At 39.9% G+C, this 22,591-nt stretch overlaps 1 protein-coding gene across 3 annotated transcripts; it reads right to left on the bottom strand.

The window, feature by feature from the left end:
- Positions 1–646: 646 nt before the first annotated feature.
- Positions 647–22,557, bottom strand: Vps53 (vacuolar protein sorting 53). 3 transcript variants are annotated; one of them, XM_022061109.2, is made up of 17 exons: positions 22,358–22,557; positions 20,345–20,530; positions 20,007–20,221; positions 19,789–19,909; positions 17,227–17,372; positions 15,666–15,881; positions 14,593–14,767; positions 13,927–14,123; positions 12,714–12,965; positions 11,899–12,054; positions 10,224–10,349; positions 8,813–8,891; positions 7,269–7,417; positions 6,257–6,412; positions 4,569–4,725; positions 3,958–4,183; positions 647–3,265 (listed from the first exon to the last, which is right to left on the bottom strand). In XM_022061109.2, the coding sequence occupies exons 1-16, from the start codon at positions 22,448–22,450 to the stop codon at positions 3,995–3,997; spliced, it is 2,613 nt and encodes an 870-aa protein (XP_021916801.1). In that variant the 5' UTR covers positions 22,451–22,557; the 3' UTR covers positions 647–3,265; positions 3,958–3,994. The 3 variants fall into 3 exon arrangements, with proteins under 3 accessions (XP_021916801.1, XP_021916802.1, XP_021916800.1); XM_022061110.2 differs by having other exon boundaries at positions 647–3,172; XM_022061108.2 differs by lacking the exon at positions 647–3,265 and having other exon boundaries at positions 3,320–4,183.
- Between the last annotated feature and the right edge of the window lie 34 nt (positions 22,558–22,591).

The raw sequence follows: 22,591 nt of genomic DNA, 5'->3' as shown, positions 1-22,591 counted from the left end.
GGGGGGGGGGGGCTCGCTCATCATGCATCCGGAAGGTCCTGCGACCGGCCATCTCGATACAGATTTTCTTGGTTTTCCTCTGCCTCTAAGCAAATACTGAGATGGTTCCCAAGTTCCTATTGCAAGTTTATCATACAGATATCCCGATTTAAATTAATCATCATTTACCCCTTATTCTGGAAGCTGTTAAATTACTTATCAATCCAAATTATCATCACAAAATTAATAGATAAATCAAAATTGCATTGGCTCCATCTAAAACGCCCAGAACTCTATCCTCATCAGAAAAACCAACCGACAATGCCTTCGAACCTAACCTAAAAATAAGATTCTATTTCTCCCCCCTTACGCATTTCCAGAAATAAAATGTCTGTCACTTTTCTCTCACATTCTCCCTCTACTTTGCTATCCATCCTAATTCTCTCTCTCGTGTTGTGTTCTTCACACGCCCACGGCCATCGAACTTTTCCGTTACAAACTTGTTAATGCAGTATCTGTCCTGGTCTGGGAGTAGCACAACCAGATGACCCGACAGAATAGGTCTGGTGCTACCATCGGACCTGAAGACGGAAGTAGAACCAACTTGCGAAACGTTGTAGTTTAAAACACGTAGACGACGGATAAGGTCAACAAGAATAATTACACATTTCACAATAAAATCAATATTTTTTTAAAATTTCTTCAATATTAATATCGACTAAACTATTATGTAATTCATTCAGTACGTGATTCCATATTTCCAAGATTAAAGTCTGAATTAACGTGGCCATGGCATGCGATAAGATCGCAAACTAATGGGCATAAAACACGAACAGTCTCTTGAACACCAATTTACAGTAAAATGCGCAAATAAAATGACGTAACAAGGTACCTATCTTGAGGGACAAGATTTTCCTTGGGTACACCTCACAGTTGATTCCAAAGATCAAGAACTTTGTTACTGAACCAGAAGACTTATCACCACCGTCAGTGAAAAATTACGCGTTCAGTGTAGGACATTATTTTAGGGTTTGGGTGCAGCGCGGAACAAAACTGTTTGGTTTCATGTCATCCCAAGAAGGATATTACTCCTCGCTATGTTGTGAATTTCTCATAAACACAATAACCTTTCATTCACATATTTTCTTTATTAATTCGTTTCTTTCATCGCCGAAATAAAACGCAAATCCGCATTAATGAACTACATTTAAGAACAGATACAGTGACTTGAATGATAAGCCAAATATGTACGAATATAATAATAAAATTTGTATAAGTGGAAAATAATGTTTTTGTACTTTCTAGATCACATTCGTCTTTATCCTTTGAATTAATTCCTTTTTCCCCCACGAGTTTTAAGAAAGACGATGGCTTCGGTAGTAAAAACTTATAAAAAAAAAATTACCGCGGACTAGCGGTCGAGGAACGCTTGTCTACAGTGAATCAGACAAATGAAGAGGTTTGTGGGGCGGTAGACCTTCCGCGGCCTTGAATCAGTCGATTTGGTGACGGCCAATCTACTAACATTTACATTCTGAAAACGATTTTAACGTGACATCAAAACCTTTGTGTCGAAATCATGGAATGATGTAATTCCGGCAACACGGGGCGTCAGTTGGATGTTTTCGTGTTAATTTAAAGACAATAATCAGAGCTGTAATGACATCAGATAACACATAAATTTACAGTACAAATAACATTCTAAAGGAAAGAAAAATATACAGCGGACAAAAATATTTTTGCAACAATCAACAGTAGCGTAACGGAATTACTTGAAATTAACAGGTGATGATCCATGAACTGGTAGAACTTGATTGCCAAGGTTCTCAGGTTTGGTACAGTGCGTTATGGTTGTAGGAAAAAAAAAATACCAATAATTTACACTGGCTTTTCCACATTTCAAGCAACGCGTACCATTTTCAAACTGTGCTCCAAAGAAGCCCGGGTTTCTATAAAATAGTTCCAAGGATTTCGTGAGAGAATACCGTCTACTGGCGTACCAACCCATTTTAAAAAAACTTACCTTATAGTTCATTACTCTTTTAAGTCACAGTATACCAGTTTAAAAGTAAATCTGTCCCACTAACCGCCATGTGGGCGCTTGGGGGGAGTGGAGGATAGCTCCTACTCATTCTTGACCTCGGCACTAGATGGGGGTGAGCGGTCAGAGTCACGCCCCGACCGGCTTTACCCCGGGAAAGGACCCCGGTACCCATTGTAGAGGAGGCTGTGTGGGCCCCAGAGGCTAGAGGAAAAATCCTCTGCCCCCGTCTGGAATCGAACCCCGGTCGTCCAGACCGTAGCCAGTCACTATATTGGCAGAGCTACCCCGAAAATTGTCGGTCACCAGGTAGACACTGCCGTGTGCATTCGAAATGCGACAGCTCGCTCTTTGAGGGGTGTAACGTACGGATCACTTACACTCAGATGAAACATCAATGATTCGTGCAAAATAATACATTAGGCAAGAAGTCAGTGAATTTCGAAATGTGCCCGAGCAGACGTAAGTTTCTAGCCTCAGTTGTTGATTTGCTGCGTCAGTATTAATAATATCATATTTTATCGTGTTTTCCATTTCAGACTGCCACATGACTTCGTTCTGTTAGAAACAAACAAACAAACGTACGATTCCCATAAATATGCCAACAGAATATTTCTTGGATATCTACGGCAGAGGAGAATTGTCACCGGCTTAAAAAAAATAAAATGCAATGACGGATAGAAGCGGATACCGAGACTCGCGATCTTCAAGTTTAAAAATATTCAAGCTTTAAGATTCATACATAAAAATTAATATATAATAAACTAGACAAATACTATACATGTAACTTCTTTTTTTTTTTCGTACCATCGGGTCGGAGCCGACCCCTGGGGACATGAACGAGTTCCCTCTGAAACGTTTCCTTGGCAGATGATCCAGAAGTGGTTTGCCGTTGCCTTCTTCTGCGTTCTTCAAATGATGATGAAAATGGAGTAATTGGGATGCCACGGAGGAAAACCCCGTGATACCTGGACCACGGCCTTGCCCAACACAAGTTATAAATCCGGGCACCACCGGGAATTGAAGCCGGGACCCCAGACAAGCCCAGAGTTCTGACCGCTAGACCACCGTATAATAAATTGTTCTCAGGCTCCCAACCGCGTAAGGTGGCCTCGGGGTACGAGGACGAAGACGCTTCTTCTTCGTTAAGCCCTAGAAGAATTATACTCGGTCGCCGTGAAAGCTTCAGATCTTCTACAGCTACGCTCAGTACGTAACAGTCAGAGGAATGCCTGCTCGCACGACCTGGGCACGCCCGGACAGACAAAGAGGCAACTAGGAATCAAAACTCCAAGACAATTTGTGTGCAGAGTTTAATTTTCACAAAATCCCTTCGCTGGACCGTATCCTCAGCCAGATAAATCAAGTATATACAGTGTGTCCACAAAGTCCCTTCGTGGTTTTGAAAAACTGTGGCGCGAAAACAAATTGAGCTAGCCACATGCGGTTTGCAGCAGATTACAGTGAAACTCTGGAAGTTTTCTACTGACGTCAGTAGACCTCGATGTGGGCTCCCTTGGTAGCACGGAGAACGTCCAGACGATATTCGAGCTCTTGCCATGTTCTGTGGAGCATGTCCGCTGGAATAGCCGGGATCGCATTCCTGATACGGGTCTTCAGGTCATCAAGTCCGTTAACTGGTGTTCGGAACACATTGCTCATGACATAACCCCACAGGAAAAAATCCAGTGGTGTTATGTCTGGTGAACGTGGACGCCAAGGCTTTGGACCGTCTCTGCCGATCCATCTTCCTGGAAATGTCCTGTCTAGGTATGTGCGTGCCTGCAGACCCCAATGAGGTGGAGCACCATCTTCCAGAGTTTCGCTGTAATCTGCCGCAAACCGCGTGTGGCTAGCTCAATTTGTTTGCGCATCACAATTTTTCAAAACCCCGAAGGGACTTTGTGGACACACTGTAGACGCCTGGTTCTACCTACCTTTTTGAACCAACAGCTTCATTACGTCTGAGGAACTTTAAAGTCGTTTCTTGATCAACTTCTCCAGTTTCTTGATGCGACTTGACTCGTGCTCTGGACTACTTAAAGAAGCATTAAACGGGGCTAGGCCTCCTGTAGTCGTGCCACCAGAATTGGTTTCAGAAGGAGTACGAAGCTGCAACCGGAAGAGGTCCACTAGATAGCTCTGATCACTCCGTCTCAGACCCTGTTTAACGCCAAAAAAAAATAAAATGTCCTCCGTATAAAAGTCGTCGATGACGCTCAAATAAGAAATACAAAGTATATCAACTAGATCAGGGGTTCTCGCCCTTTTTCGCTGGCGTACCACTTACTCTAATTTAATGCGTTCAGGGAAAACTTATTTACGTTAGTATCACCTTTTGATTTTCTTACTTACTTCGCGTACCACTCGACATTGGCTCGAGTACCACCAGTGGTACGCGTGCCATACGTTGAGAAAAAGTCTGTTCTTCTATGGCAGCCACCATTTAGCAGCGCCTCGCCAAATCTTACCGCAGTTTAGCAGACAACTGTCTATACGACGTGCGAGCGTTCTCGCGCGATACTGTCAGCTGATACGGGCGACCTACCTTCATATCGAGTACTTTCTGGAACTCTGACGGGTCTGCCTCGGGCAAGAGTTTCGCGAACTGATCAGCAAATGCCTTTGCTGGATCTGTCGGAGCCATCACAACTTTCAAAATCATTTCTGCCTTAGTCATCCCTTTCACCACGATCTTCGTGTAGCTAGAAAGCGCAAACACAAGTATCACACCACAGATTAAATATCAATAAGAGACGGAACGTAATCGAGCATTTCCTAGTTAAAGCAGTTTGTCGCGTCACAAAAATGTCGGCTTATATCATCTTTCATTTTTAAATAAGAATGAAAATTTTTATTTAAAGTTGGCTTTAGATTTTATTAATTCATTGCAGATTCTTTTTTAAAAATGAAACAATTTCTGTGTAAGATTACAAATTAGTGTTACACAAAGTCTGGTGGCATTTTGAAAACACCAGAGCCATACTTTGGGATGCTGATAACGACGAGACCAGTTCAGATGGCACTGATAGCAGCCGTGAAGAATACTGGTAATTGCAATTATGTCATTATACTTTTATTAATTCATGATACTGCGACTTCATTGCTTACACAAATTTCTAAAGAGGGACCCGAATATAATTTCTCACATTCCGGCCTTTCGTATTAGTTGCATTCAAATAATAATTTATTTCTATTAGAAATACTATAAAAATTAAGGCGCACGCACTACTCCGGTGTCCACGTGACAATTGAATAAATACAGAAAACTCTTAGAGAATATCGCAAAACAGATCTGAATGCCAATGAAAGACTCACAGGCTACAAGCCGCGTCAGGTGGCCGAATGGCGAAAACGCCATATCCTGTGCCAACGTTACGAGAGCCATCTCTGCTCTCATCCTCAGGGCAGCTGCGTAACAAACTGGTCCTCTGAAGCACGCTCGCTGATGGGAACTGGCGATGGACGGCATGGTGTTGCTGGATGCCCGCCCGTTGCTTTGTTTCGCGCTGACCAACAGAAACCGGCAGTCAAGGTCAAGTGCTCGCTCTCGCCGGCTCGGCCTTCCGGGCACAGGACGCGGTTTATTCACCATTCAGCCACCTGATGCGTCTTGTAGCCCAAGAGTCTTCGCCGAGAAAGCTTCACTTTATACATCAGATTTATGTGCGTTAATGCTTCAAAATGCATTGCCACTGTAAACCACAATAGCATAATTCTGCAGATTTCATGTGACAGCAAAATTTACTTTCATCTACCAAAAAGACTTAAAATGGGTGGTCATACACCTCCACGGGCGCTTACGTTCACTCATATTTCAATCGGTGGAAAACACTCTATTAACGACCTGAAGTTCAAGTTTGCTTTGTCGCTCAGATTTCAGAGGACAATACTACGTCTATCACAGACGGAGAAAGTTTCTCTAAACTATCAGAAACACGCCAACTTCCACATGGCGCCATCAAAAAAAAGCAGGATCGACATCAACATTCCTTTTGGATTTTGTACATAATTTTGGTGCCTTAATTTTAAATGACGACAGATAAGGTTTCGCGAGTCTTTTTCACGCAGAAAAGCGACACACATACTTTCTTTACAATCGGACTCCACCATCAAAAATTTGTGCCTCTCAACTATACGTCTCAGAAATAAGTGTAAGGTTCGTAGAAGCGTCCCATTTCCTAAAAACACGCACCAGTACTTATCTATTCTCAGGAACATGATCAATACACTAACCTGGCTGGAGCCTTGCGATTCACCTGAGAGCCAATAGACGGCAAGTCGAGAAGAACGGTTTTCAGCATGTGTGTGTCCAACAACAGTTGTTCAGCCCCAACTGTGCTAATTGGCTTACATTTATAGATGTGCTGAATGAACTTTGGTATAAACGAACTGAAAATAAATTAATATGTGTATTACGCACTCACATTGAAAAATACTATTACGAAGTCTAATACAGAGCAAGTCTAAACGATGTTCCCGATTTGAAAGACATGCTACTCACGTTTAATGAAATTCAGATGCACAAAATTGGTACCGATGGAAAGATAAACTCTCCAAGTTTTGTTTCAGTACAATGTGAACCCCCTTGGTAACTCGGCACACATCCGGCCTGTAGTCGAGTTCCTCCCAGATACATTGCAGCATATTATGATCGATTGCAGCAATGGCTGCTGTGATACGCGCTTGCAGATTAAGCAAGGTCTGTGGTAAAAAATCACAGGTCGTCAGGTCCAGTGAACGTGGAAATCCAGGACACAAAAGGCTCTCGTCTTCAATGGCAGCCATTTTCTCTCATATTGCCCCTGGCGGCGAACAGTGTTACTACGCAGCCGCGAAGTATACCAACATAAACTTTGAGAGTTTTTCTTTCCATCGGTACCAATTTTGTGCATCTGAATTTCATTAAACGTGAGTAACGTGTTTCAAATCGGGAACATCATTTAGACAACTCTGTATATATGACACTAATGAGTTAGAAGATGGCTGTCATCTGGGATTTAGCGCTGTGAAGTCTGGTAGATACTCATCAATGTTTTAGAGATGACAAAGACACCATCTTCAAGTCTACTACATACTCAAAATAAAATGTGACCTAATTTAGATTTTCAGTTACATGAAATAACCAGTACTCAAAATAAATCCTGATTATCTGCGTTAACGACGGCGAGAACACACAAAAAACACGGATAATTCAAAATATTTCGTTTAGTGCATTCACAGGACACGGAAGTTAGGCTACACTCACTTTGCAAACTTTACGCAGAACTGGGTGAAGTACTTCCGAGAGGAGGCGAGGTTGTCTCGAATAACTGGTACGGTCTGCTTCAAGTGAGAAGTGACGGCTGTGACGTAGCCACTTTGATCTCCCACGGTCTCAATGTTCTGCCACGAAATCTAACGTGTGAGAGGAAATAATAACCCAATTGTTATTCAAAGTAAAAATTTGACTCTATTTAATATCAAAAAATAAAAGCGTGGAAACGTATATAATCACAGTTTGGAGTTTCAATGCCAGTCTTCAACGATCTCATGTATAAAAAAGCGTCACGTAAGTTTTGTTGAATTGTCATTTGAACTACTTTCTTTTTTAAATGAATTTTAAAAACTGCTACCTACAGTAACTTCTTTTTAACCTGAAGCGGTGGTCAAAGATTGTTTTTCGTGCTGCCCCTAGATCATAAACGTTATCTTCAAAAACTTCGTAAGTGTTGTAACAGGGGCTTGAAACTTCTATGGATCAAACATGGTAAGAATGAGAACCAATTTTGTATTTGCACCTCATGGTATGGAATAAAGGATACCTGCTTCACTTAAACTTGAAGGTTCGGTAAGCCGGTTCCACTCCAGTTTAGTACAGAAGGGCCCAGGCAAAATCATGGCATGATTAGCGACGCCAAAAGAGTCAGCAGTACTTAAGAACAAATCAGATGGTTTAAAGTTCAACTTCTGAACAAAAATAAATGTTGTCAAGTGCCCTAGAAATAGCATTGTTCAAAGAGAGAGCTGTAAATTTACAAATTCCAGGTATATGAAGTTTTGACGAAGAATTAGCGGGATATCTAAAAGTTCTAGACCAGTGGTCCCCAAACTTTTTGTGCCTACGGGCACATTCGAGAGTTTATGAGATCGTGGCGGGCACCGACCAATTAAAAAAGCCAAATTTTCTTTTCTCAGGACAAATAAGATATGGACACCAAATAATACACAAAACAACACAACGTTTAATGATACAAGAAACCACGCAATCAAAAATACGTAGTTTTATAAGTAAAATTATTATTACTCAAGTGGGAAGTTAGCGTGATGTTTGGCACTGCATTTCATTGGCCAGTTTTTCAAATTTGGGAGTGTAGGATGATGTTGCTGCTCGCAAACAATCGTCAAGATGGGCGTCAGTTAGTCGAGACCTGCGCTTTGATTTTATAATGTTCGTGGTTGAACGGCCTTCATTATTCAGTATAACCTCTTTCCGTAACAACGCGGACACGCAAAAAAAGCCTTGGCGGGCGCCATGGCGCCCACGGGCACCGCGTTGGGGACCACTGTTCTAGACTGTAAATTAAGGAATGCTGTGGCACCACACAAAACCAAACCTGGCGATCAGTATTTTATAATCACTCGCTGATCCAGTCATTGTAACCTTCACAGAACAGAATTACTGGGCAAGCACTCAAATAGATTCACGTCTTCCTTTTTCTACCATGACATATATTCAAGGATGACCCATACGAACGTAAACTGGCATACTGCGACTGTTACAGATGATAAAGGATAAATTTAAAAAGTTACCTTGCTCATCGCTGTGAGGGCAGGTTCACAAGCTGTTTCCAGATCCTGGACCAACAACTGAATGCAATTTGAAATAACACTGCAAGAAATAAATCACATTGATCAGTTCTCTAATTTGCATAAAAATTCAAAATATCCTGTCCTGAGAAGTCTTCAGCCCAAATCCACGTGAAATGTTTCAAATGTAACTTTTAGCACTCGAAACTACGCCAAGTACAGGAAAAAATATTATATTCAACCAACATATTTCTTTGCGTACGTAGCTTCAAGAATACTATGACCAGCCAAGAACACTGCAAATCCATTTTAAATGCATTAAAAAAATCTATGGGAACGGACAAACATACTTTCAATGGAATGGGACATTCTAAGATTAATTTATGACAGCTATTTTACTTCAAATGTTTAAATCTATATGTGAGACGACTGGAAACTATAAGACATTATGACGGGTATCACCATCTTCTATTCTACGAATTAAGTCCAGCTTATCTTCTAACGCAATAGACCTACGCAACTACTTAGCAATGAGTGCAGAGGTGACTGTATTTATAATTTTTATTCAAAATCAGCGATGTAAGAATTACGATTTAGTATGAGAAACATTGTAAGACATTATAAATAATAGTAAAATATATTTTTTTGTCACTTTTTGACTTGCTGGTTTCAAAAGCGGCGTTTTATTCAAAATCGGAGAAAATCGAGGGTTACCTGTATGTCTATCACTCGGAAAGAGTAGGCAAGCAAGATGAACTGGAAATAAACCTAGACAAGCCAGTAATGTTAAAATGCTCAAGAAATGAAGAAAAAAATACAGAAGTGAAAATAAATGGAAAAGATAAAATAAGAAGATAAATTTGTCTACTTGGGAGCCATGGTGATCTTACGGTCATTGCTCCTAATAAAGGAAAGTAGGTTAAAATGCTAGATCAGTGTTCTACAACATTTTTTCACCTGCAGCACACCCTGATTCATCAGCGACACATCAAAGCACACAAGAAAATTTGACCTCACAAAATAGGGGTACAAAACTATACGTGGCCATAAACATATATCAACGTGTAAAAAATACCTACCCTACAAGAACGCAGGCATATGAAAACAAACTATAACACACGTTAAATAAAACCATCAATGACGAACCAGTGTACGTGTGCGTACACAAATTCTAATTACGAAAGACAAGACACTTCTTTTTAGCGGATACTAACGCCGCTATAGTCACTGTCTCGTAAAATGTCAGCCTTCTTTCTTTCCTAGTTTTGTTTTTAATTCTAATTATAATGTGCAAATTAAAATTTCTTACGCAAATCTGTGGCACACCAGTTGTGGAACACTGTGCTAGAACACACGGACAATCTCTCTCGATATCCTATCTGATTCATAAGAAGTGCATTTTGGAAGAACGTACTTGTGAAAAATGTCCTGCTCTTGGGAGAGGTTGATTCTGTCCGCCAGGTGCGCATCCACCTTCTCTTTCAGCTTCTCTTCCAACTGTTGTGTTGTCTCCAGGCAGTACTCGGCTGTCGTCAGAATACTGGCAATAACAAGGGTACTTAATTCAGACCGCCAGTTGATACAAGACACGGCTTATACCAAAGTAAAAGTACCTTAGACAGAAAATCAATATTTTATATAATATTATTCCAATCAATGAATTTCAAAACATAATTTAATTTCTTAATTTCACACAATGTCACCCCCTTTCCATTTTGCTCTACACCAAAAATTCTATTTTGTGATTTCGAAATTTACAATCTTACTTTAAATTTTCATGAAGCAATTTTCTGTTCAGAAAGGCCCGACACGTGAAATACATGGAAAATCAAAACACACAATCTCAAATTCCATTTTTCTTAAAACTCTTTATTACAAACCATAAAATAAAGATCCCAGAGGCACTGGGAGGTTTCCTGTTTGTTTATACACACTTTTGAATTGGCTGTATGATACCAACCGTACAGGTACTCAGGTTTGTGACCCTGCAAAAAATCTCTACTATACGGTACCTTACGTGGTGGTATGTCCACTCACTAGAGCAGTGCTTCCCAAACCTGGGCAAATTACCCAAAAAAGGGGTAAAAGTGTTTTTTTCTTTGGGTAACGACACACCTCGGAATACACATTAAAATTTACCGTAAAAGCGTAGAAGACGTACTCTGAAGAAAGCGATCAGTCATTGTGCACCGATATTCTAAAACAGTCTAACAAGTATTTATATGCTATTTGCTCCCAATTTTGGGGAACTAGAAAATAAGATGGAGCAGTGGCTTTGTACTCATTAGCTGGGACATGGGTGATGAAATATTTTCATGGTGGATAATTACCAAATTTTTTGTAGCTGCTAAAATGTTTAGAGATGTTTAAAATAAAGACATTGCATCAAATATATTGTTTGCTTCCTAATTTTTACCGATCTCTCTTCACTTGGATAAAAAATTTTTTCGTGATAAGCGGTTTTGGGTAATGAAGGAATACGTTTGGGAAGCAGTCCGCTAGAGGCGCTGTGTATGCTAACGGTAGTTGTAAAGAGACTGACTATACGTAACAACTGCATCAAATTCGCTTCTTCTTTACAACTAGTGATAACTTACAAATTAAGTTTTCCCTTTCTAAGTTTGCCCAGCATAAGGGTCAAAGTATCAGATTCAAAACTATATACAGACAATATGTATAATAAATTTTAGAGACGAAGAAATTAGCGTATTTAAAATCAAGGTTCACATTTAACATTTTTTCAAGGTCATTTGTTTTAGGCAAATCATAACATAAGATCCTTGACCCTGCACTTAGCCGTCTATGACTTACTCATTACTAAAACACCATTTTTATACGCACACAGTTTTAAAGTCCAAAAGTTACGACTCTTTTCTAAATATACCAGACATTTTCTAAAGATGTCCACACAATGCTGAAATACTTAACGGTTGCGTTCATACATCTTTTTAAGACACTGTGTTTGTTGTACATGAAAAAAGGAGATTAGAAGATACTCAAAAAATTAAATGGGAAAAAATTACATTTCCGAAATATAAGCCGAAGTAACTATAGATCAATTATCCATGAAGAATTGTGCCAACATTTACCTGCAAACACGAGCCTGTTCCTCACGAGTGTATCGCGTCACTTCTCCTTCTTTCAAGAGACTATGAAAATTCTGTATAAGTCCTGATGTCGAGAGGTCACGCAAATCTCGAGTTATACTCGACATGCTACTTCCCAGCGATCCAGAAGTCGTAATCCTAAAGAAAAAAGCTTGTATTTACACTAAATACAAATAATAAAAACATCTCCGCACTTGTATCTGTTTACCAAGTTACTGATTTCCAATGGGACAGTGTACGCAGTGGAGACGGGACAACCACGACTGGATCTACAAGTCCCTTCTGATCCCTGCCCTCTTCCTCGACTGCACACCATGACGGCCCCATGCATTCTTAACCTTGGCACAACATGGAGGTGCTCAAATAGCTTTGTCACTGGGAAGGAGCCTGTGGTGCCCATCGGAAAAAAGTCTGGGCAGGTACTACAGCTGGTCTGTATATGGTGGCAAAGAAAAAAAATCCTAGTCCTGCCAGGAACTGAACCCTGGTCTTCCAAGACACAGCCAATCCCTTCAGTGATTGAGCTACACCATTAAACAACTTATGCAGAATGTATAGAAATGTATTTCAAAATTAAGAATGCTGTGATCTGAGATGTCAACGGCGGTCTTCAGGGTTGTGACAGCTGAGGGTGAGACAATATATTCATTAACCACCCATTAGACCACAAGGTGTCACAACCGGAAGACCACCACCGACAACACAAATTATTATTTGTAACAGTAATGCAGTGACATCGAAATATTCAGAGAACTCTTAATTTGAAGAAATACACTTATGGAACTACTCCAACTTACTTCGGTAAGTTGTTTTGAAGTAATTTAACGGCATACTCTCGAAGATGGTGCTGGAATGTGGCAGCGAGACCTAGCATCGGCTGTCCTGTACTGAGCTGTGCGCATTGTGCCATGAACTTCTTGTAAAACACAAAGAGGTCAGCAGACGATGACAGAACCATTCCAGAAATCTCAGATGGGAGACTGGCAGCTGTGCTCGACTGCTGCTGCTTAGCATCGTGTACGAATCTCTCTATCAAATCTGCTAAATTTCTACAAAGTAAACAATAATAACCCACCAATCACTGTATGATGTCTGATATAGGATTTGAGGTTTTCGTGGTGGCGAGTCTGAAGATGGCTGTCTTCTGGATTGTAGCGCCACGTAGTCAGACAGAAGTTTACCAAAGTTTCAGAGGTCCTCGTTGCAGCTATCATCAGGGCGATATAACCGTGATGACCACATGACTCTACAACTCAGAAGACATCCATCTTCAATGTCCTATATATTAGTGAGACAGACAGCAAGATGGAAACAAAGAGACAAAAGGAGGGACAGAGAGATAACAGAAATACAGATATATACATAGAAGAGTAGAAAGACAAACAGATCAGATGTTTTATATGGATTCTCGTCTGTAAGATGATGACAAAGCCAAATAACATAAAACACAACACACCTAAACAGCACAACTTAGGTACACGATATGTTATAAATGTCCATTCCAAGTTTGGTCAGTTCTTCTGTCCTTTACATATATTGGCGTAACAGCTCCAGAGAGCCAAAGCCGACTAGCTTGACTGCTGGCCTCACGTTCACATGCCTAAGCAGAGGTGAACGATCATCCAACCAGATATAGGATGACATGTGGTCAGCACGACGAACCTCCAGCCATTGCTAGTTTTCCTGACTGGATTACGCTACTCATTGTAGCTCCCCAATTTCCTCACGATGCTGGGTTGGCACCGGTCCCATACACTGGTCGAAAGCTCATGAGAAAATTTCTTTTCCCCCCGAGACTCGAACCAGCGCGCATTCCGTATCGCCGGTCCGAAGCATGATGCCTCAGACCGTGTGGCTACGGCGCGGGACATATTGAATACATAGTTTTTATATACAAAATGCCTGAACTTGCACATGAAAAAGGTTAACTAATCTGACCAAATCAAACTTCTGTTTGCAGATCACTCATTTACACAGTTCTAGTTATTATAATGATATAATCACACCCACCTGTCTAAACTTTCAATATATATGTACAAGTACGGTTCAAAGCATTTTCCAATTATACCATGGAAAGGTAAAAGTTTAGGTTTTGCTGGTATCTGTGAAGAATTTTGTTCGTCGGCGTTTTCCGTATCTCCATCAAATGGGTTTGTAGATTTTCCATCAGATTCTGAACTCTCAAATGGGTTTGTCGATTGTGATGCCTGAAGAGAGAAATGAACATGTTGGTATTCAGCACATTTTCTTACCATTCCACATTAAAAAGAACTACCTTGAGGATAAATCATGAATTGGAGAACTTTCTTTGAAAATTAACCATAATTTTGATTAGAAAAAATTTCATTTTAGAGGCCAGTTCTGTTAACATCCCCAGATAAAGAAGAGGAAAGGTACATAAGACATAATGCACGGTTGATAAAGATCAATATTTCACCCCAACCCCCTCCTTAGGGAGAGAGGAATCGATGGAGCAAACTGGATGCAGATGGCTCAGGACAGAGTCTGGTGGTGGGCTTTTGTGAACACAGTGATGAACCTTTGGGTTCTATAAAGAAAGTGTGCTACTCTTTAACAAGACAAGTATGCGGCTGACTTTTCAAAGAATTTCCTCCACCACAGAGTGAATTAGTGAATTTAAAATTCCATAATTCCCTACTTCAAACACGGGATTACCTGAGGTTTCCCGCTTTCCAAAGAGCTCGGATGTTCTGGAGAATCCTCCAATGTTACGCCAGTAAAACGTTGAGCCAGAAGACCCTCAAATCTGCTAGTACGCTCAATTGAATAAAGTAACAGCTTCACATCCAATTCTGATTTGCGTTTTGACATAAGCTTCGACAATTCAGACCTGCTCATCAAAATAAATTCAATTAGATACATAGTTGGGTAATTAATGTTTGATTTGCGTGATGTAGCATAACGTAATAAGATGTGTCTATAAATTATGTATGTTCCAACTTAGCTAACCTAATATTCTCTCATTTAAATGCCCATTTCCATCCATCCAACGGGACTACAGCCCGAGTCGGGCCTTGGCCGCCTCCTTTTCGGAGGTTTCCTAGTCTCTGAAGTGAGGAGTGAGTGACATGACCACTGCCTCTGCATAATTTATACTCAATCCTGATTTGTCTGCTAGAGCCACTAGCAGAGAATCAGGAGAGACATAAATGAAAAACGGCCGCTAAATTTTGTTTACAAAACGTCTCATTCATGCTCGTAAGGTTCTTTCACGTGCTGTAAATCTCCGACATGGGACCGCGGGCTTTACTTTGCTCCGAAGGAAGTTATGCTACGGATTTTTATCATCCTTAAGAATCCTTCGACCTCAGTAGGGTTTGAACCAGCGAACCTCGAGTTCAGTGGCAAGCACACTAACCAGTAGTCCACCATGGGCAACTAAATGCCCATTCGGATATACAGAAATATTATCAAATGCCCTTACCCTTGCCCTAGGATCATGCCTATCAGTTGTGACCCTTCAGAATCTATTGACAGATAGTTATTCATTTCCCTGACTTGGGGTTCCCATGGTTCACTTCGGGCTCTTTCAGTTTTTAGTCAGTATGTACGTAAGGGCCAAACTAGGTTGGTGATGCCACGTCAGATTCATTCCCTCCCAAAGTTTGTTCTAAACAAGCACGTAAGCTACATCAACAGCATATATAGAAATAAATTAAATCACAAATGTATTAGCTTCGAACTTTACAATCCCTTTCATTCCACATTTAAAAACACATAAATCGTACCTAGTAATGTGACAGAATTCCACCGCAATCCTCTCTGAGACCTCCCAACCTGGTGGGAACATAGGTCCAAATTTGTCCTCAAAATCCAACAAATGTCTCTTGATCCAATTATATCGTTGATAAATTTTATCGAGCCAAGCTGTATCTTGAGTTTCTTGAAACAGGTGGCAGTATTCCGCAAGCTGAAGACCGATGAACCATTTTAACAAATCACGCCTGAAAAATGCAACAAACAGAATCATATTACGCTATGAACAAGAATCACGAGCACCATCCGTAGCAACTTGTATCAAAATAGCAGGGGAATGCAGAAAAATTACACTGAACATCAATTAAAATTATTAAATCAAGAAAGGTTAGGTGGGAAAGGCACAGGAAAGGTCTATGACAGTGGTCACTAACGCGGTGCCTGCCAAGGCTTTTTTCGGGTGTCCGCGTTGTTACGGAAAGAGGTTATACTGAATAATGAAGGCCGTTCAACCACGAACATTATAAAATCAAAGCGCAGATCTCGACTTGCTGACGCCCATCTTGACGATTGTTTGCGAGCAGCAACATCATCCTACACTCCCAAATTTGAAAAACTGGCCGATGAAATGCAGTGCCAAACATCGCACTAACTTCCCACTTGAGTAATAATAATTGAACTTATAAAAGTACGTATTTTTGATTGCGTGGTTTCTTGTATCATTAAACGTTGTGTTGTTTTGTGTATTATTTGGTGTCCGTAACTTATTTGTCCAGAGAAAAGAAAATTTGGCTTTGTTAATTGGTTGGTGCCCCCCCACGATCTCATAAACTTTCAAATGTGCCATAGGCACAAAAATGTTGGGGACTACTGGTCTATGATATGCATAGAAACTTTTAATTTTAAAAAAAAAAACATTGACAGAAACCAACTAGGAGACCTATGACATGCCAGAAAACTTTGGGAAAAAGTCACCGAAATTGAAGAAAGAGAATATAATATGCAAGGTGAAAGGATGTGCCGATGGTTTGTTTGAAAGACAAAAGAATGCACTTCTGTATTACAAATGTGCATAAATTTCAGTCATTACAGACAAATTAAAACATATAAATTATTCCATTCGTTGCTGGCATATTAAAATAATTTGTTAACGATTGAGATATAAAACCCTGAAAGGGAAAAACTGTTCGCTCCTAAAGTTTTGGGCTGTCTCCTAGACCAAAGAAAAATATGTTATGCCCAGATGCAGATAACAAACGTAATGCTTTTAGACTAAAATTTATTTCTGGTAATATTACACCTAAGTAAATGAACACCGCATTTTCCTTTTTCAATCCAAATTCTCCTGTGACATTTGAGGTTTTCAAAGTTGTCATGATGGCGTTCTTTTGGGTTCTGGCGCCGTGCTAACTGGCCAATAGAAGCCAACATTTTGGAGGACCGTGTGATCTCCATCTTCAAGGATGAAGCTGCAGACATGGAGACAGCACAGTTCTCCAAAGCACTGGCATCTACCGGCCAGTCCACGCAGTGCCAGTACCCAAAAGAATATCAACTAATCCTTGTCACAGCACTAAATGCCGGATAACTCACTTGACTCTCGGATCGAGCACAGACACCACAAGACAAGCTTCTGCCAGTTGCTTGTTAGGAGTAAAGTGCTTGGCATTTGGTCCAGAGAAAGCTTCGTGGAAATCTGAAGTTATCTGCTGAGCAAGTTCCAGATGAATCTGATGAACCTAAAACATGCCAAAGAGAATAAGATATCGGAGTAGCAGCTACATTCAAGGTCAGCTGTTCATACACCATGTTTCAAAAGTAGCTTTACAACTTCGCAGGAGAATATAAATTTATTTAAAGGACGTGCGCAATATTTTTATATGCACAAATTTAGCCAAACACATCAAGTTTCATGCACATAAACTGTTGTACCAAAAATCGCCACCGCGACCGCTCCCGGACCATTACCGGCAATATGTATCTGGACATGCTCCAACAGTTCCTCATTCCTCAACTTGAAGATGACCAGGAAGACCGCATTCACTTCGAGCAAGACGGTGCACCCCCTCATTACCTCAGAGAAGTGCGCGAGTACCTCAACAACCGTTTCCCAGGTCGGTGGATCGGTCAGGCCGCACCAATAGCATGGCCACCTCGTTCCCCGGATCTAATACCTTTAGATTTTTTCTTTCTTGTGGGGATTTGTTAAAGATCGAGTGTACGTGCCACCCTTACCTGCAAATTTTGCCGAACTCCAAACTCGAATTACCGCCACAGTTGCTGAAGTGACACCGGAGATGTTACACCGCATGTGGTAAGCTATTGACTACAGATGGGGCGTCTGCTGCATAACAAATGGAAGTCACATTGAACCATAAAAATCCGATGGCGAAGTGTTTGACTACATTTATATGTTCTGAAATTATATGTTTCTCCTAACAGTTCACCAATATCTCGCCCTCAAGTTGTAAAGCTACTTTTGAAACACGCTGTATAATTACGCCTTGTAAACTGTGTTCATTACACAAACTGAACTGAAATGTGCAGAAATAGTGACTGCACGATATTCTTTCAGTACTATCATGCACAAAGATTCAACAACACCTTTGAGACAAAATTTTGTTGTAAGAAATTTTCTAAAATCAAAATGGTTAAACCTTCATGGACATAGTCGTTAAGCTATCTCCCATCTAATTACTTCTTTCACACTTTAATATCAATTCTATGATTAAGAGACATTTGATTTCCTTGTTGAATCATTTTATGATTCTGAAGTAGGCTAGAGCAAGGGTTCCCAACCTTTTTCACTGGCCTAACATATTAAATGTACCACAAACCAAACACGTTCAGAGAAAACTTGTTTATGTTAATATTATCTTTTGATTTTCTTACTTAGTTCGCGTACCACTCGACACTGGCCTTCGTACTGCAGCAGTAAGCGTACCGTAAGTTGAGAAACGCTGGGCTAGAGCAAAAAGAACCATCTCCGAAAGTTCTTAACAAACTTTAATTTCAAGAAGAAGTCACATCAAAGTTAAAGACTTCACTTGCAATGATGGAATAAAATTCCAGAAAGTAGATTTCTTGCAGCCTTATTGAGACTACACAAAAATCTGGCTATCAAAGAGATTCAAAGAAAACACTAAAAGAAATACTGAGAAAATTCTCACTAAATCACTAAATTGTTTAGTCAGTCCCCACAATGACAAATTTGACACCCACTGCTTAACACTACGCATGCAACTCATGTACAAATTACTGACCTAGAAATATTTAACGATTTAAGGTCATGACCTGAAAGTATCAAAGGTAAACTAAGCCCATCAACATTAACTTAACCTAACACTGTAAAAACAGTCAACTAACTAACTAGATGGCTTACGGAACTCAAAGATTCATCACCGAATTAACCAAAGCCCTCCACCAGTTCCTGTCCTGGGCCAACAAAATCCAGTCTCCTTCAACTCGTATCTCCCATAGATCCCGCCTGACTTTATCCTCCCATCTACGTCTAGGTCTCCCCAGCGGTCTCTTCCCCTCAGGCTTCCTGACCAATACCCAGTGCATACTTCTTGTCCCATCCATGTGCGCTGCATGTCCTGCCCATCTCATTCTTCTCGACTTAATCATCCTGACAATATTGGGGGAGAAGTACAGATTTTTAAGCACATAATTATGCAGTATTCTCGATGCCCCATCGTCTTCTCTCCTAGGCCCAAATATCCTCCTCAACACCCTATTCTCAAACACCTGCAATCTGTGTTCCTCTCTCAGAGTGAGAGACCATGTTTCGCATCTATACAAAACAACAGGCAAAATTATTGTTTTGTATACTTTAATTTTCAGGTTCTTAAAAATCAGACGGGAAGACAGAATATTTCGAACTGAGAAGTCGCAAGCATTCCCGGAATTTAGTCTCCTCCTAACTTCCTCGTGAGTATCATTTTGATTTGTTGCTGTTGTTCCCAAATATTTGAACTGTAAAAACAGTCAAACTTAACCAAAACTAAACAAACTCAAACTAATGCTGACATAACGTGTAAGGCCGTGATAAAGAGTGACCACCATCTGACGATGTCAGCACCAACAAATTCAGCAACATGTACATCGGTAACCAGTTCCACAAGCCTGTTAACATTCAAACATAAAATATACCTGATGTGCAAGTTGTTTTATCTGTGGAATGCCCATATAGTTGTGAAAGTGTTTCATTACTTCCATGACCGCTTGAAGAGGCATCACGATCTCACCATATTGGCGCTTCTTTGTAAGCATTCTAACCAAAACAGAAAGAGTAATTGATGATTCAAATCACCAGAGGTTATTGTGTTAGAAAATTATATGCTATTGTCACTCAAAATCATAATACTTACTGCAAGCTATCCACACCACCCACCAGCATGTGGAGATGGTTCAGCGTCGTGATTGCTGCAGTCAGATTTCGCTTGGCGCAATCTAACTGTTTGATGTCACGTGTGATTTCTTTCACCATCTCCTCTGACTGTTCTGCTTTCGCCTTGATGTCTGCGATATGCACGAATAACTGACGAATAACCCGCTGGGCCTCTTCCAAGGCTGCGCGTCCATCCTACCAAAATAATAGGGGAGATGCAACATTGACTTCAGAATTTAGTCTTTCTCATATTTAAAGCAATCTTTAAAATAGTGAGTCTGATAAGAATGGGAATACAGTAAGTCTCCTGCATTGTACCTGTCCAACATTTGTCTGTCCTCGAACGACAGTCCGAATTTCATCATCGATGGTACGAATCTTACATTCCATGTTGTTGACCACATCATCAATATTGGAAAGAGACTGCTCGGTTGGAAACAGAGTATTTATATAGTCAACAGCATTAAAATCGGGTTGGTCAAGAGGATCATTACTTGGAAGTACCTAGAACAAAAAATTGACAGTGGAACCACGGTTCCGGAGAATCTGATGTAAATACGTCTTTGTATTTAAATTATCATCATCACTCTTTTAGCTTCAATATCATCCATCTTGTTATCTCCACAGACGTATTTACGTCAAAAAAGGGACAATGTAATATTCTGGCCAATCTCATGTTCAATAAAATGTACAGAAAAAAATTATATATATATATAATATTTTGTTTTGCATTGTAAACTGTGCCAATCTAAGTACAGAGTATGAGGATAAAGCAATTGAAGTAGAAAACAACTAAATTTCTTACCATACAAATTGACAATAATTTAAATTATAAAACACAAATTCAACATATCATCCTCAAACTAAGCTCAGGATGCTTTTCTATGAGGACTGTCACATCACTCATAAAAACAGAAAATTTAAAATTAGTCTACTTTGCTTACTTTGACTCGATCGTGTCGTATGGCATTATTTTCTGGGGAAACTCAGCAGAGAACAAAAAGTATTTTACATCCAAAAGAAAATCATCACAAAAATAGGCACTAAAACAAGCAAAATAATAGCCTAACCTCGTGCAAGTAATTGTTCAAGAAATTTAAGAACATTCTTCCACCAGTCTGCAAATTATCGCTCTTATTATCATTTGTAGTGGACATCACATAAAATTTTCAAACAAATTTGGATATCCACAATACAAGAACAAAATACAGATATAACCTTCATGTGCCATAACCTCAATATCAAAAAGGAGTTTACTATACTGAAATTAAGCTATTCAATAATCTTCCCACTACAAAAAGTATTTATCACAACATAAAGAAGTTTAAGCCATCACCAAAAGAGTATCTCCTATCTCACTCCTTCTACTCTATAAAATAATTTACTTTAAGCATACATTTTCGGATATTATAAATAAATATAAGTAATAGTCGTTATGCTTTGTTGTGTAATTATTTTGCAGTAACACTGCAGTTGACTTTAAATTACTGTCATACCTATGTATTTTATATATGTATTAGAAACAAGTATGTGTTCTATGGCATGTTCTACATCCTTGGCTTCAGCCTATGAATGATCTATATAATGTAATAAATTAACTTCTATTCTATTCTGTCCTATATATCAAAGACTGTATGCTTTGGATTCCATCAAGATAACTCACTGTTGACAGGCATAAAACACGATCAATGGCATGCAACTGAAGGAACTAAATGTATATATCACATACAGTGCATCTTCTGAACAGTGCACATTTTAATGTTTTTCAATACACTTGAGATTAAATCCGATACTCTTGTCTTTCATTACGAATAGTAATGGATTATACTCAATTGTAGTCAGATGGATGACATGTGACAGACCATATAAAACATTCAATGAATTAAAACGTGGTTTGACGGTTTCTACATTTTAATGAGCCAAAATGCCAAAAATCAATCTCATTTGTAGTTTAAACAATATATCATACGTTTGATATTGTTAATGAGTGCACTGAGGCAAGACAACATCTGCCGAATTGTGTCTCTAACGGGCCCTTCGTCCATTCCCCAAATATATTTGTGGCTGCGGTGCTGCAAAAGGAATACTGACTCCAAAAAACCATTGGACTCGGAGAGACACCTGTCCGAGCACCACTTCGTCCACAATAAATCCAACATTGACTGATGTGTGCACAAAACTGTAACACGAGTCTCCCAGCTAAATAGCCGGCTACTACAGCTATCGCATGGTCCTAAAGTACGTTGGCTATGCTGTTGAGTAGGACAGTGCCTTGAAATTCAGATATGACTGGAACACGAAGGCAGCTTCCACACCACAGTATTTTCTTACCTGTTCAATAGCATTCTGAACTTCAGGTGGAAAACTTATAAATATATCTATCGGTTCTTCATCTAGAAACTCATCGTCTTCCACTGCAGCCATTTTGTTTTAGAATTACATCTCTTTCCACAAATAACAAATTTCAGAATAATCCAACGTCAACGTCAACCACAACAAATACAATGGAGGATGAAACATCAATGCTGCCAACATAAGAGGAGTGCTTGACCGAAGGTTTTCGCG

Source organism: Zootermopsis nevadensis, unplaced genomic scaffold (assembly GCF_977971745.1).
Source record: "Zootermopsis nevadensis isolate Lab colony 2312 unplaced genomic scaffold, Znev_1.0 Znev_ptg000002l, whole genome shotgun sequence".
NCBI classification, from domain to species: Eukaryota; Metazoa; Arthropoda; class Insecta; order Blattodea; family Termopsidae; genus Zootermopsis; species Zootermopsis nevadensis.
The sequence above is the reverse complement of the archived record's forward strand: the minus strand, read 5'-3'. Positions and strand labels throughout refer to the sequence as shown.

Bases quoted from the DNA above. Each gene is read 5' to 3' on its own strand.
- Vps53 (XM_022061109.2), bottom strand. From the start codon at position 22,450: ATGGCTGCAGTGGAAGACGATGAGTTTCTAGATGAAGAACCGATAGAT. The intron at 20,222-20,344 runs GTACAATGCAGG...TTATTTTGGTAG, and splicing joins GACAGACAAATGTTGGACAG to GATGGACGCGCAGCCTTGGA. The intron at 15,882-17,226 runs GTGAGTTATCCG...TGCATTTTTCAG, and splicing joins GTGCTCGATCCGAGAGTCAA to GCGTGATTTGTTAAAATGGT.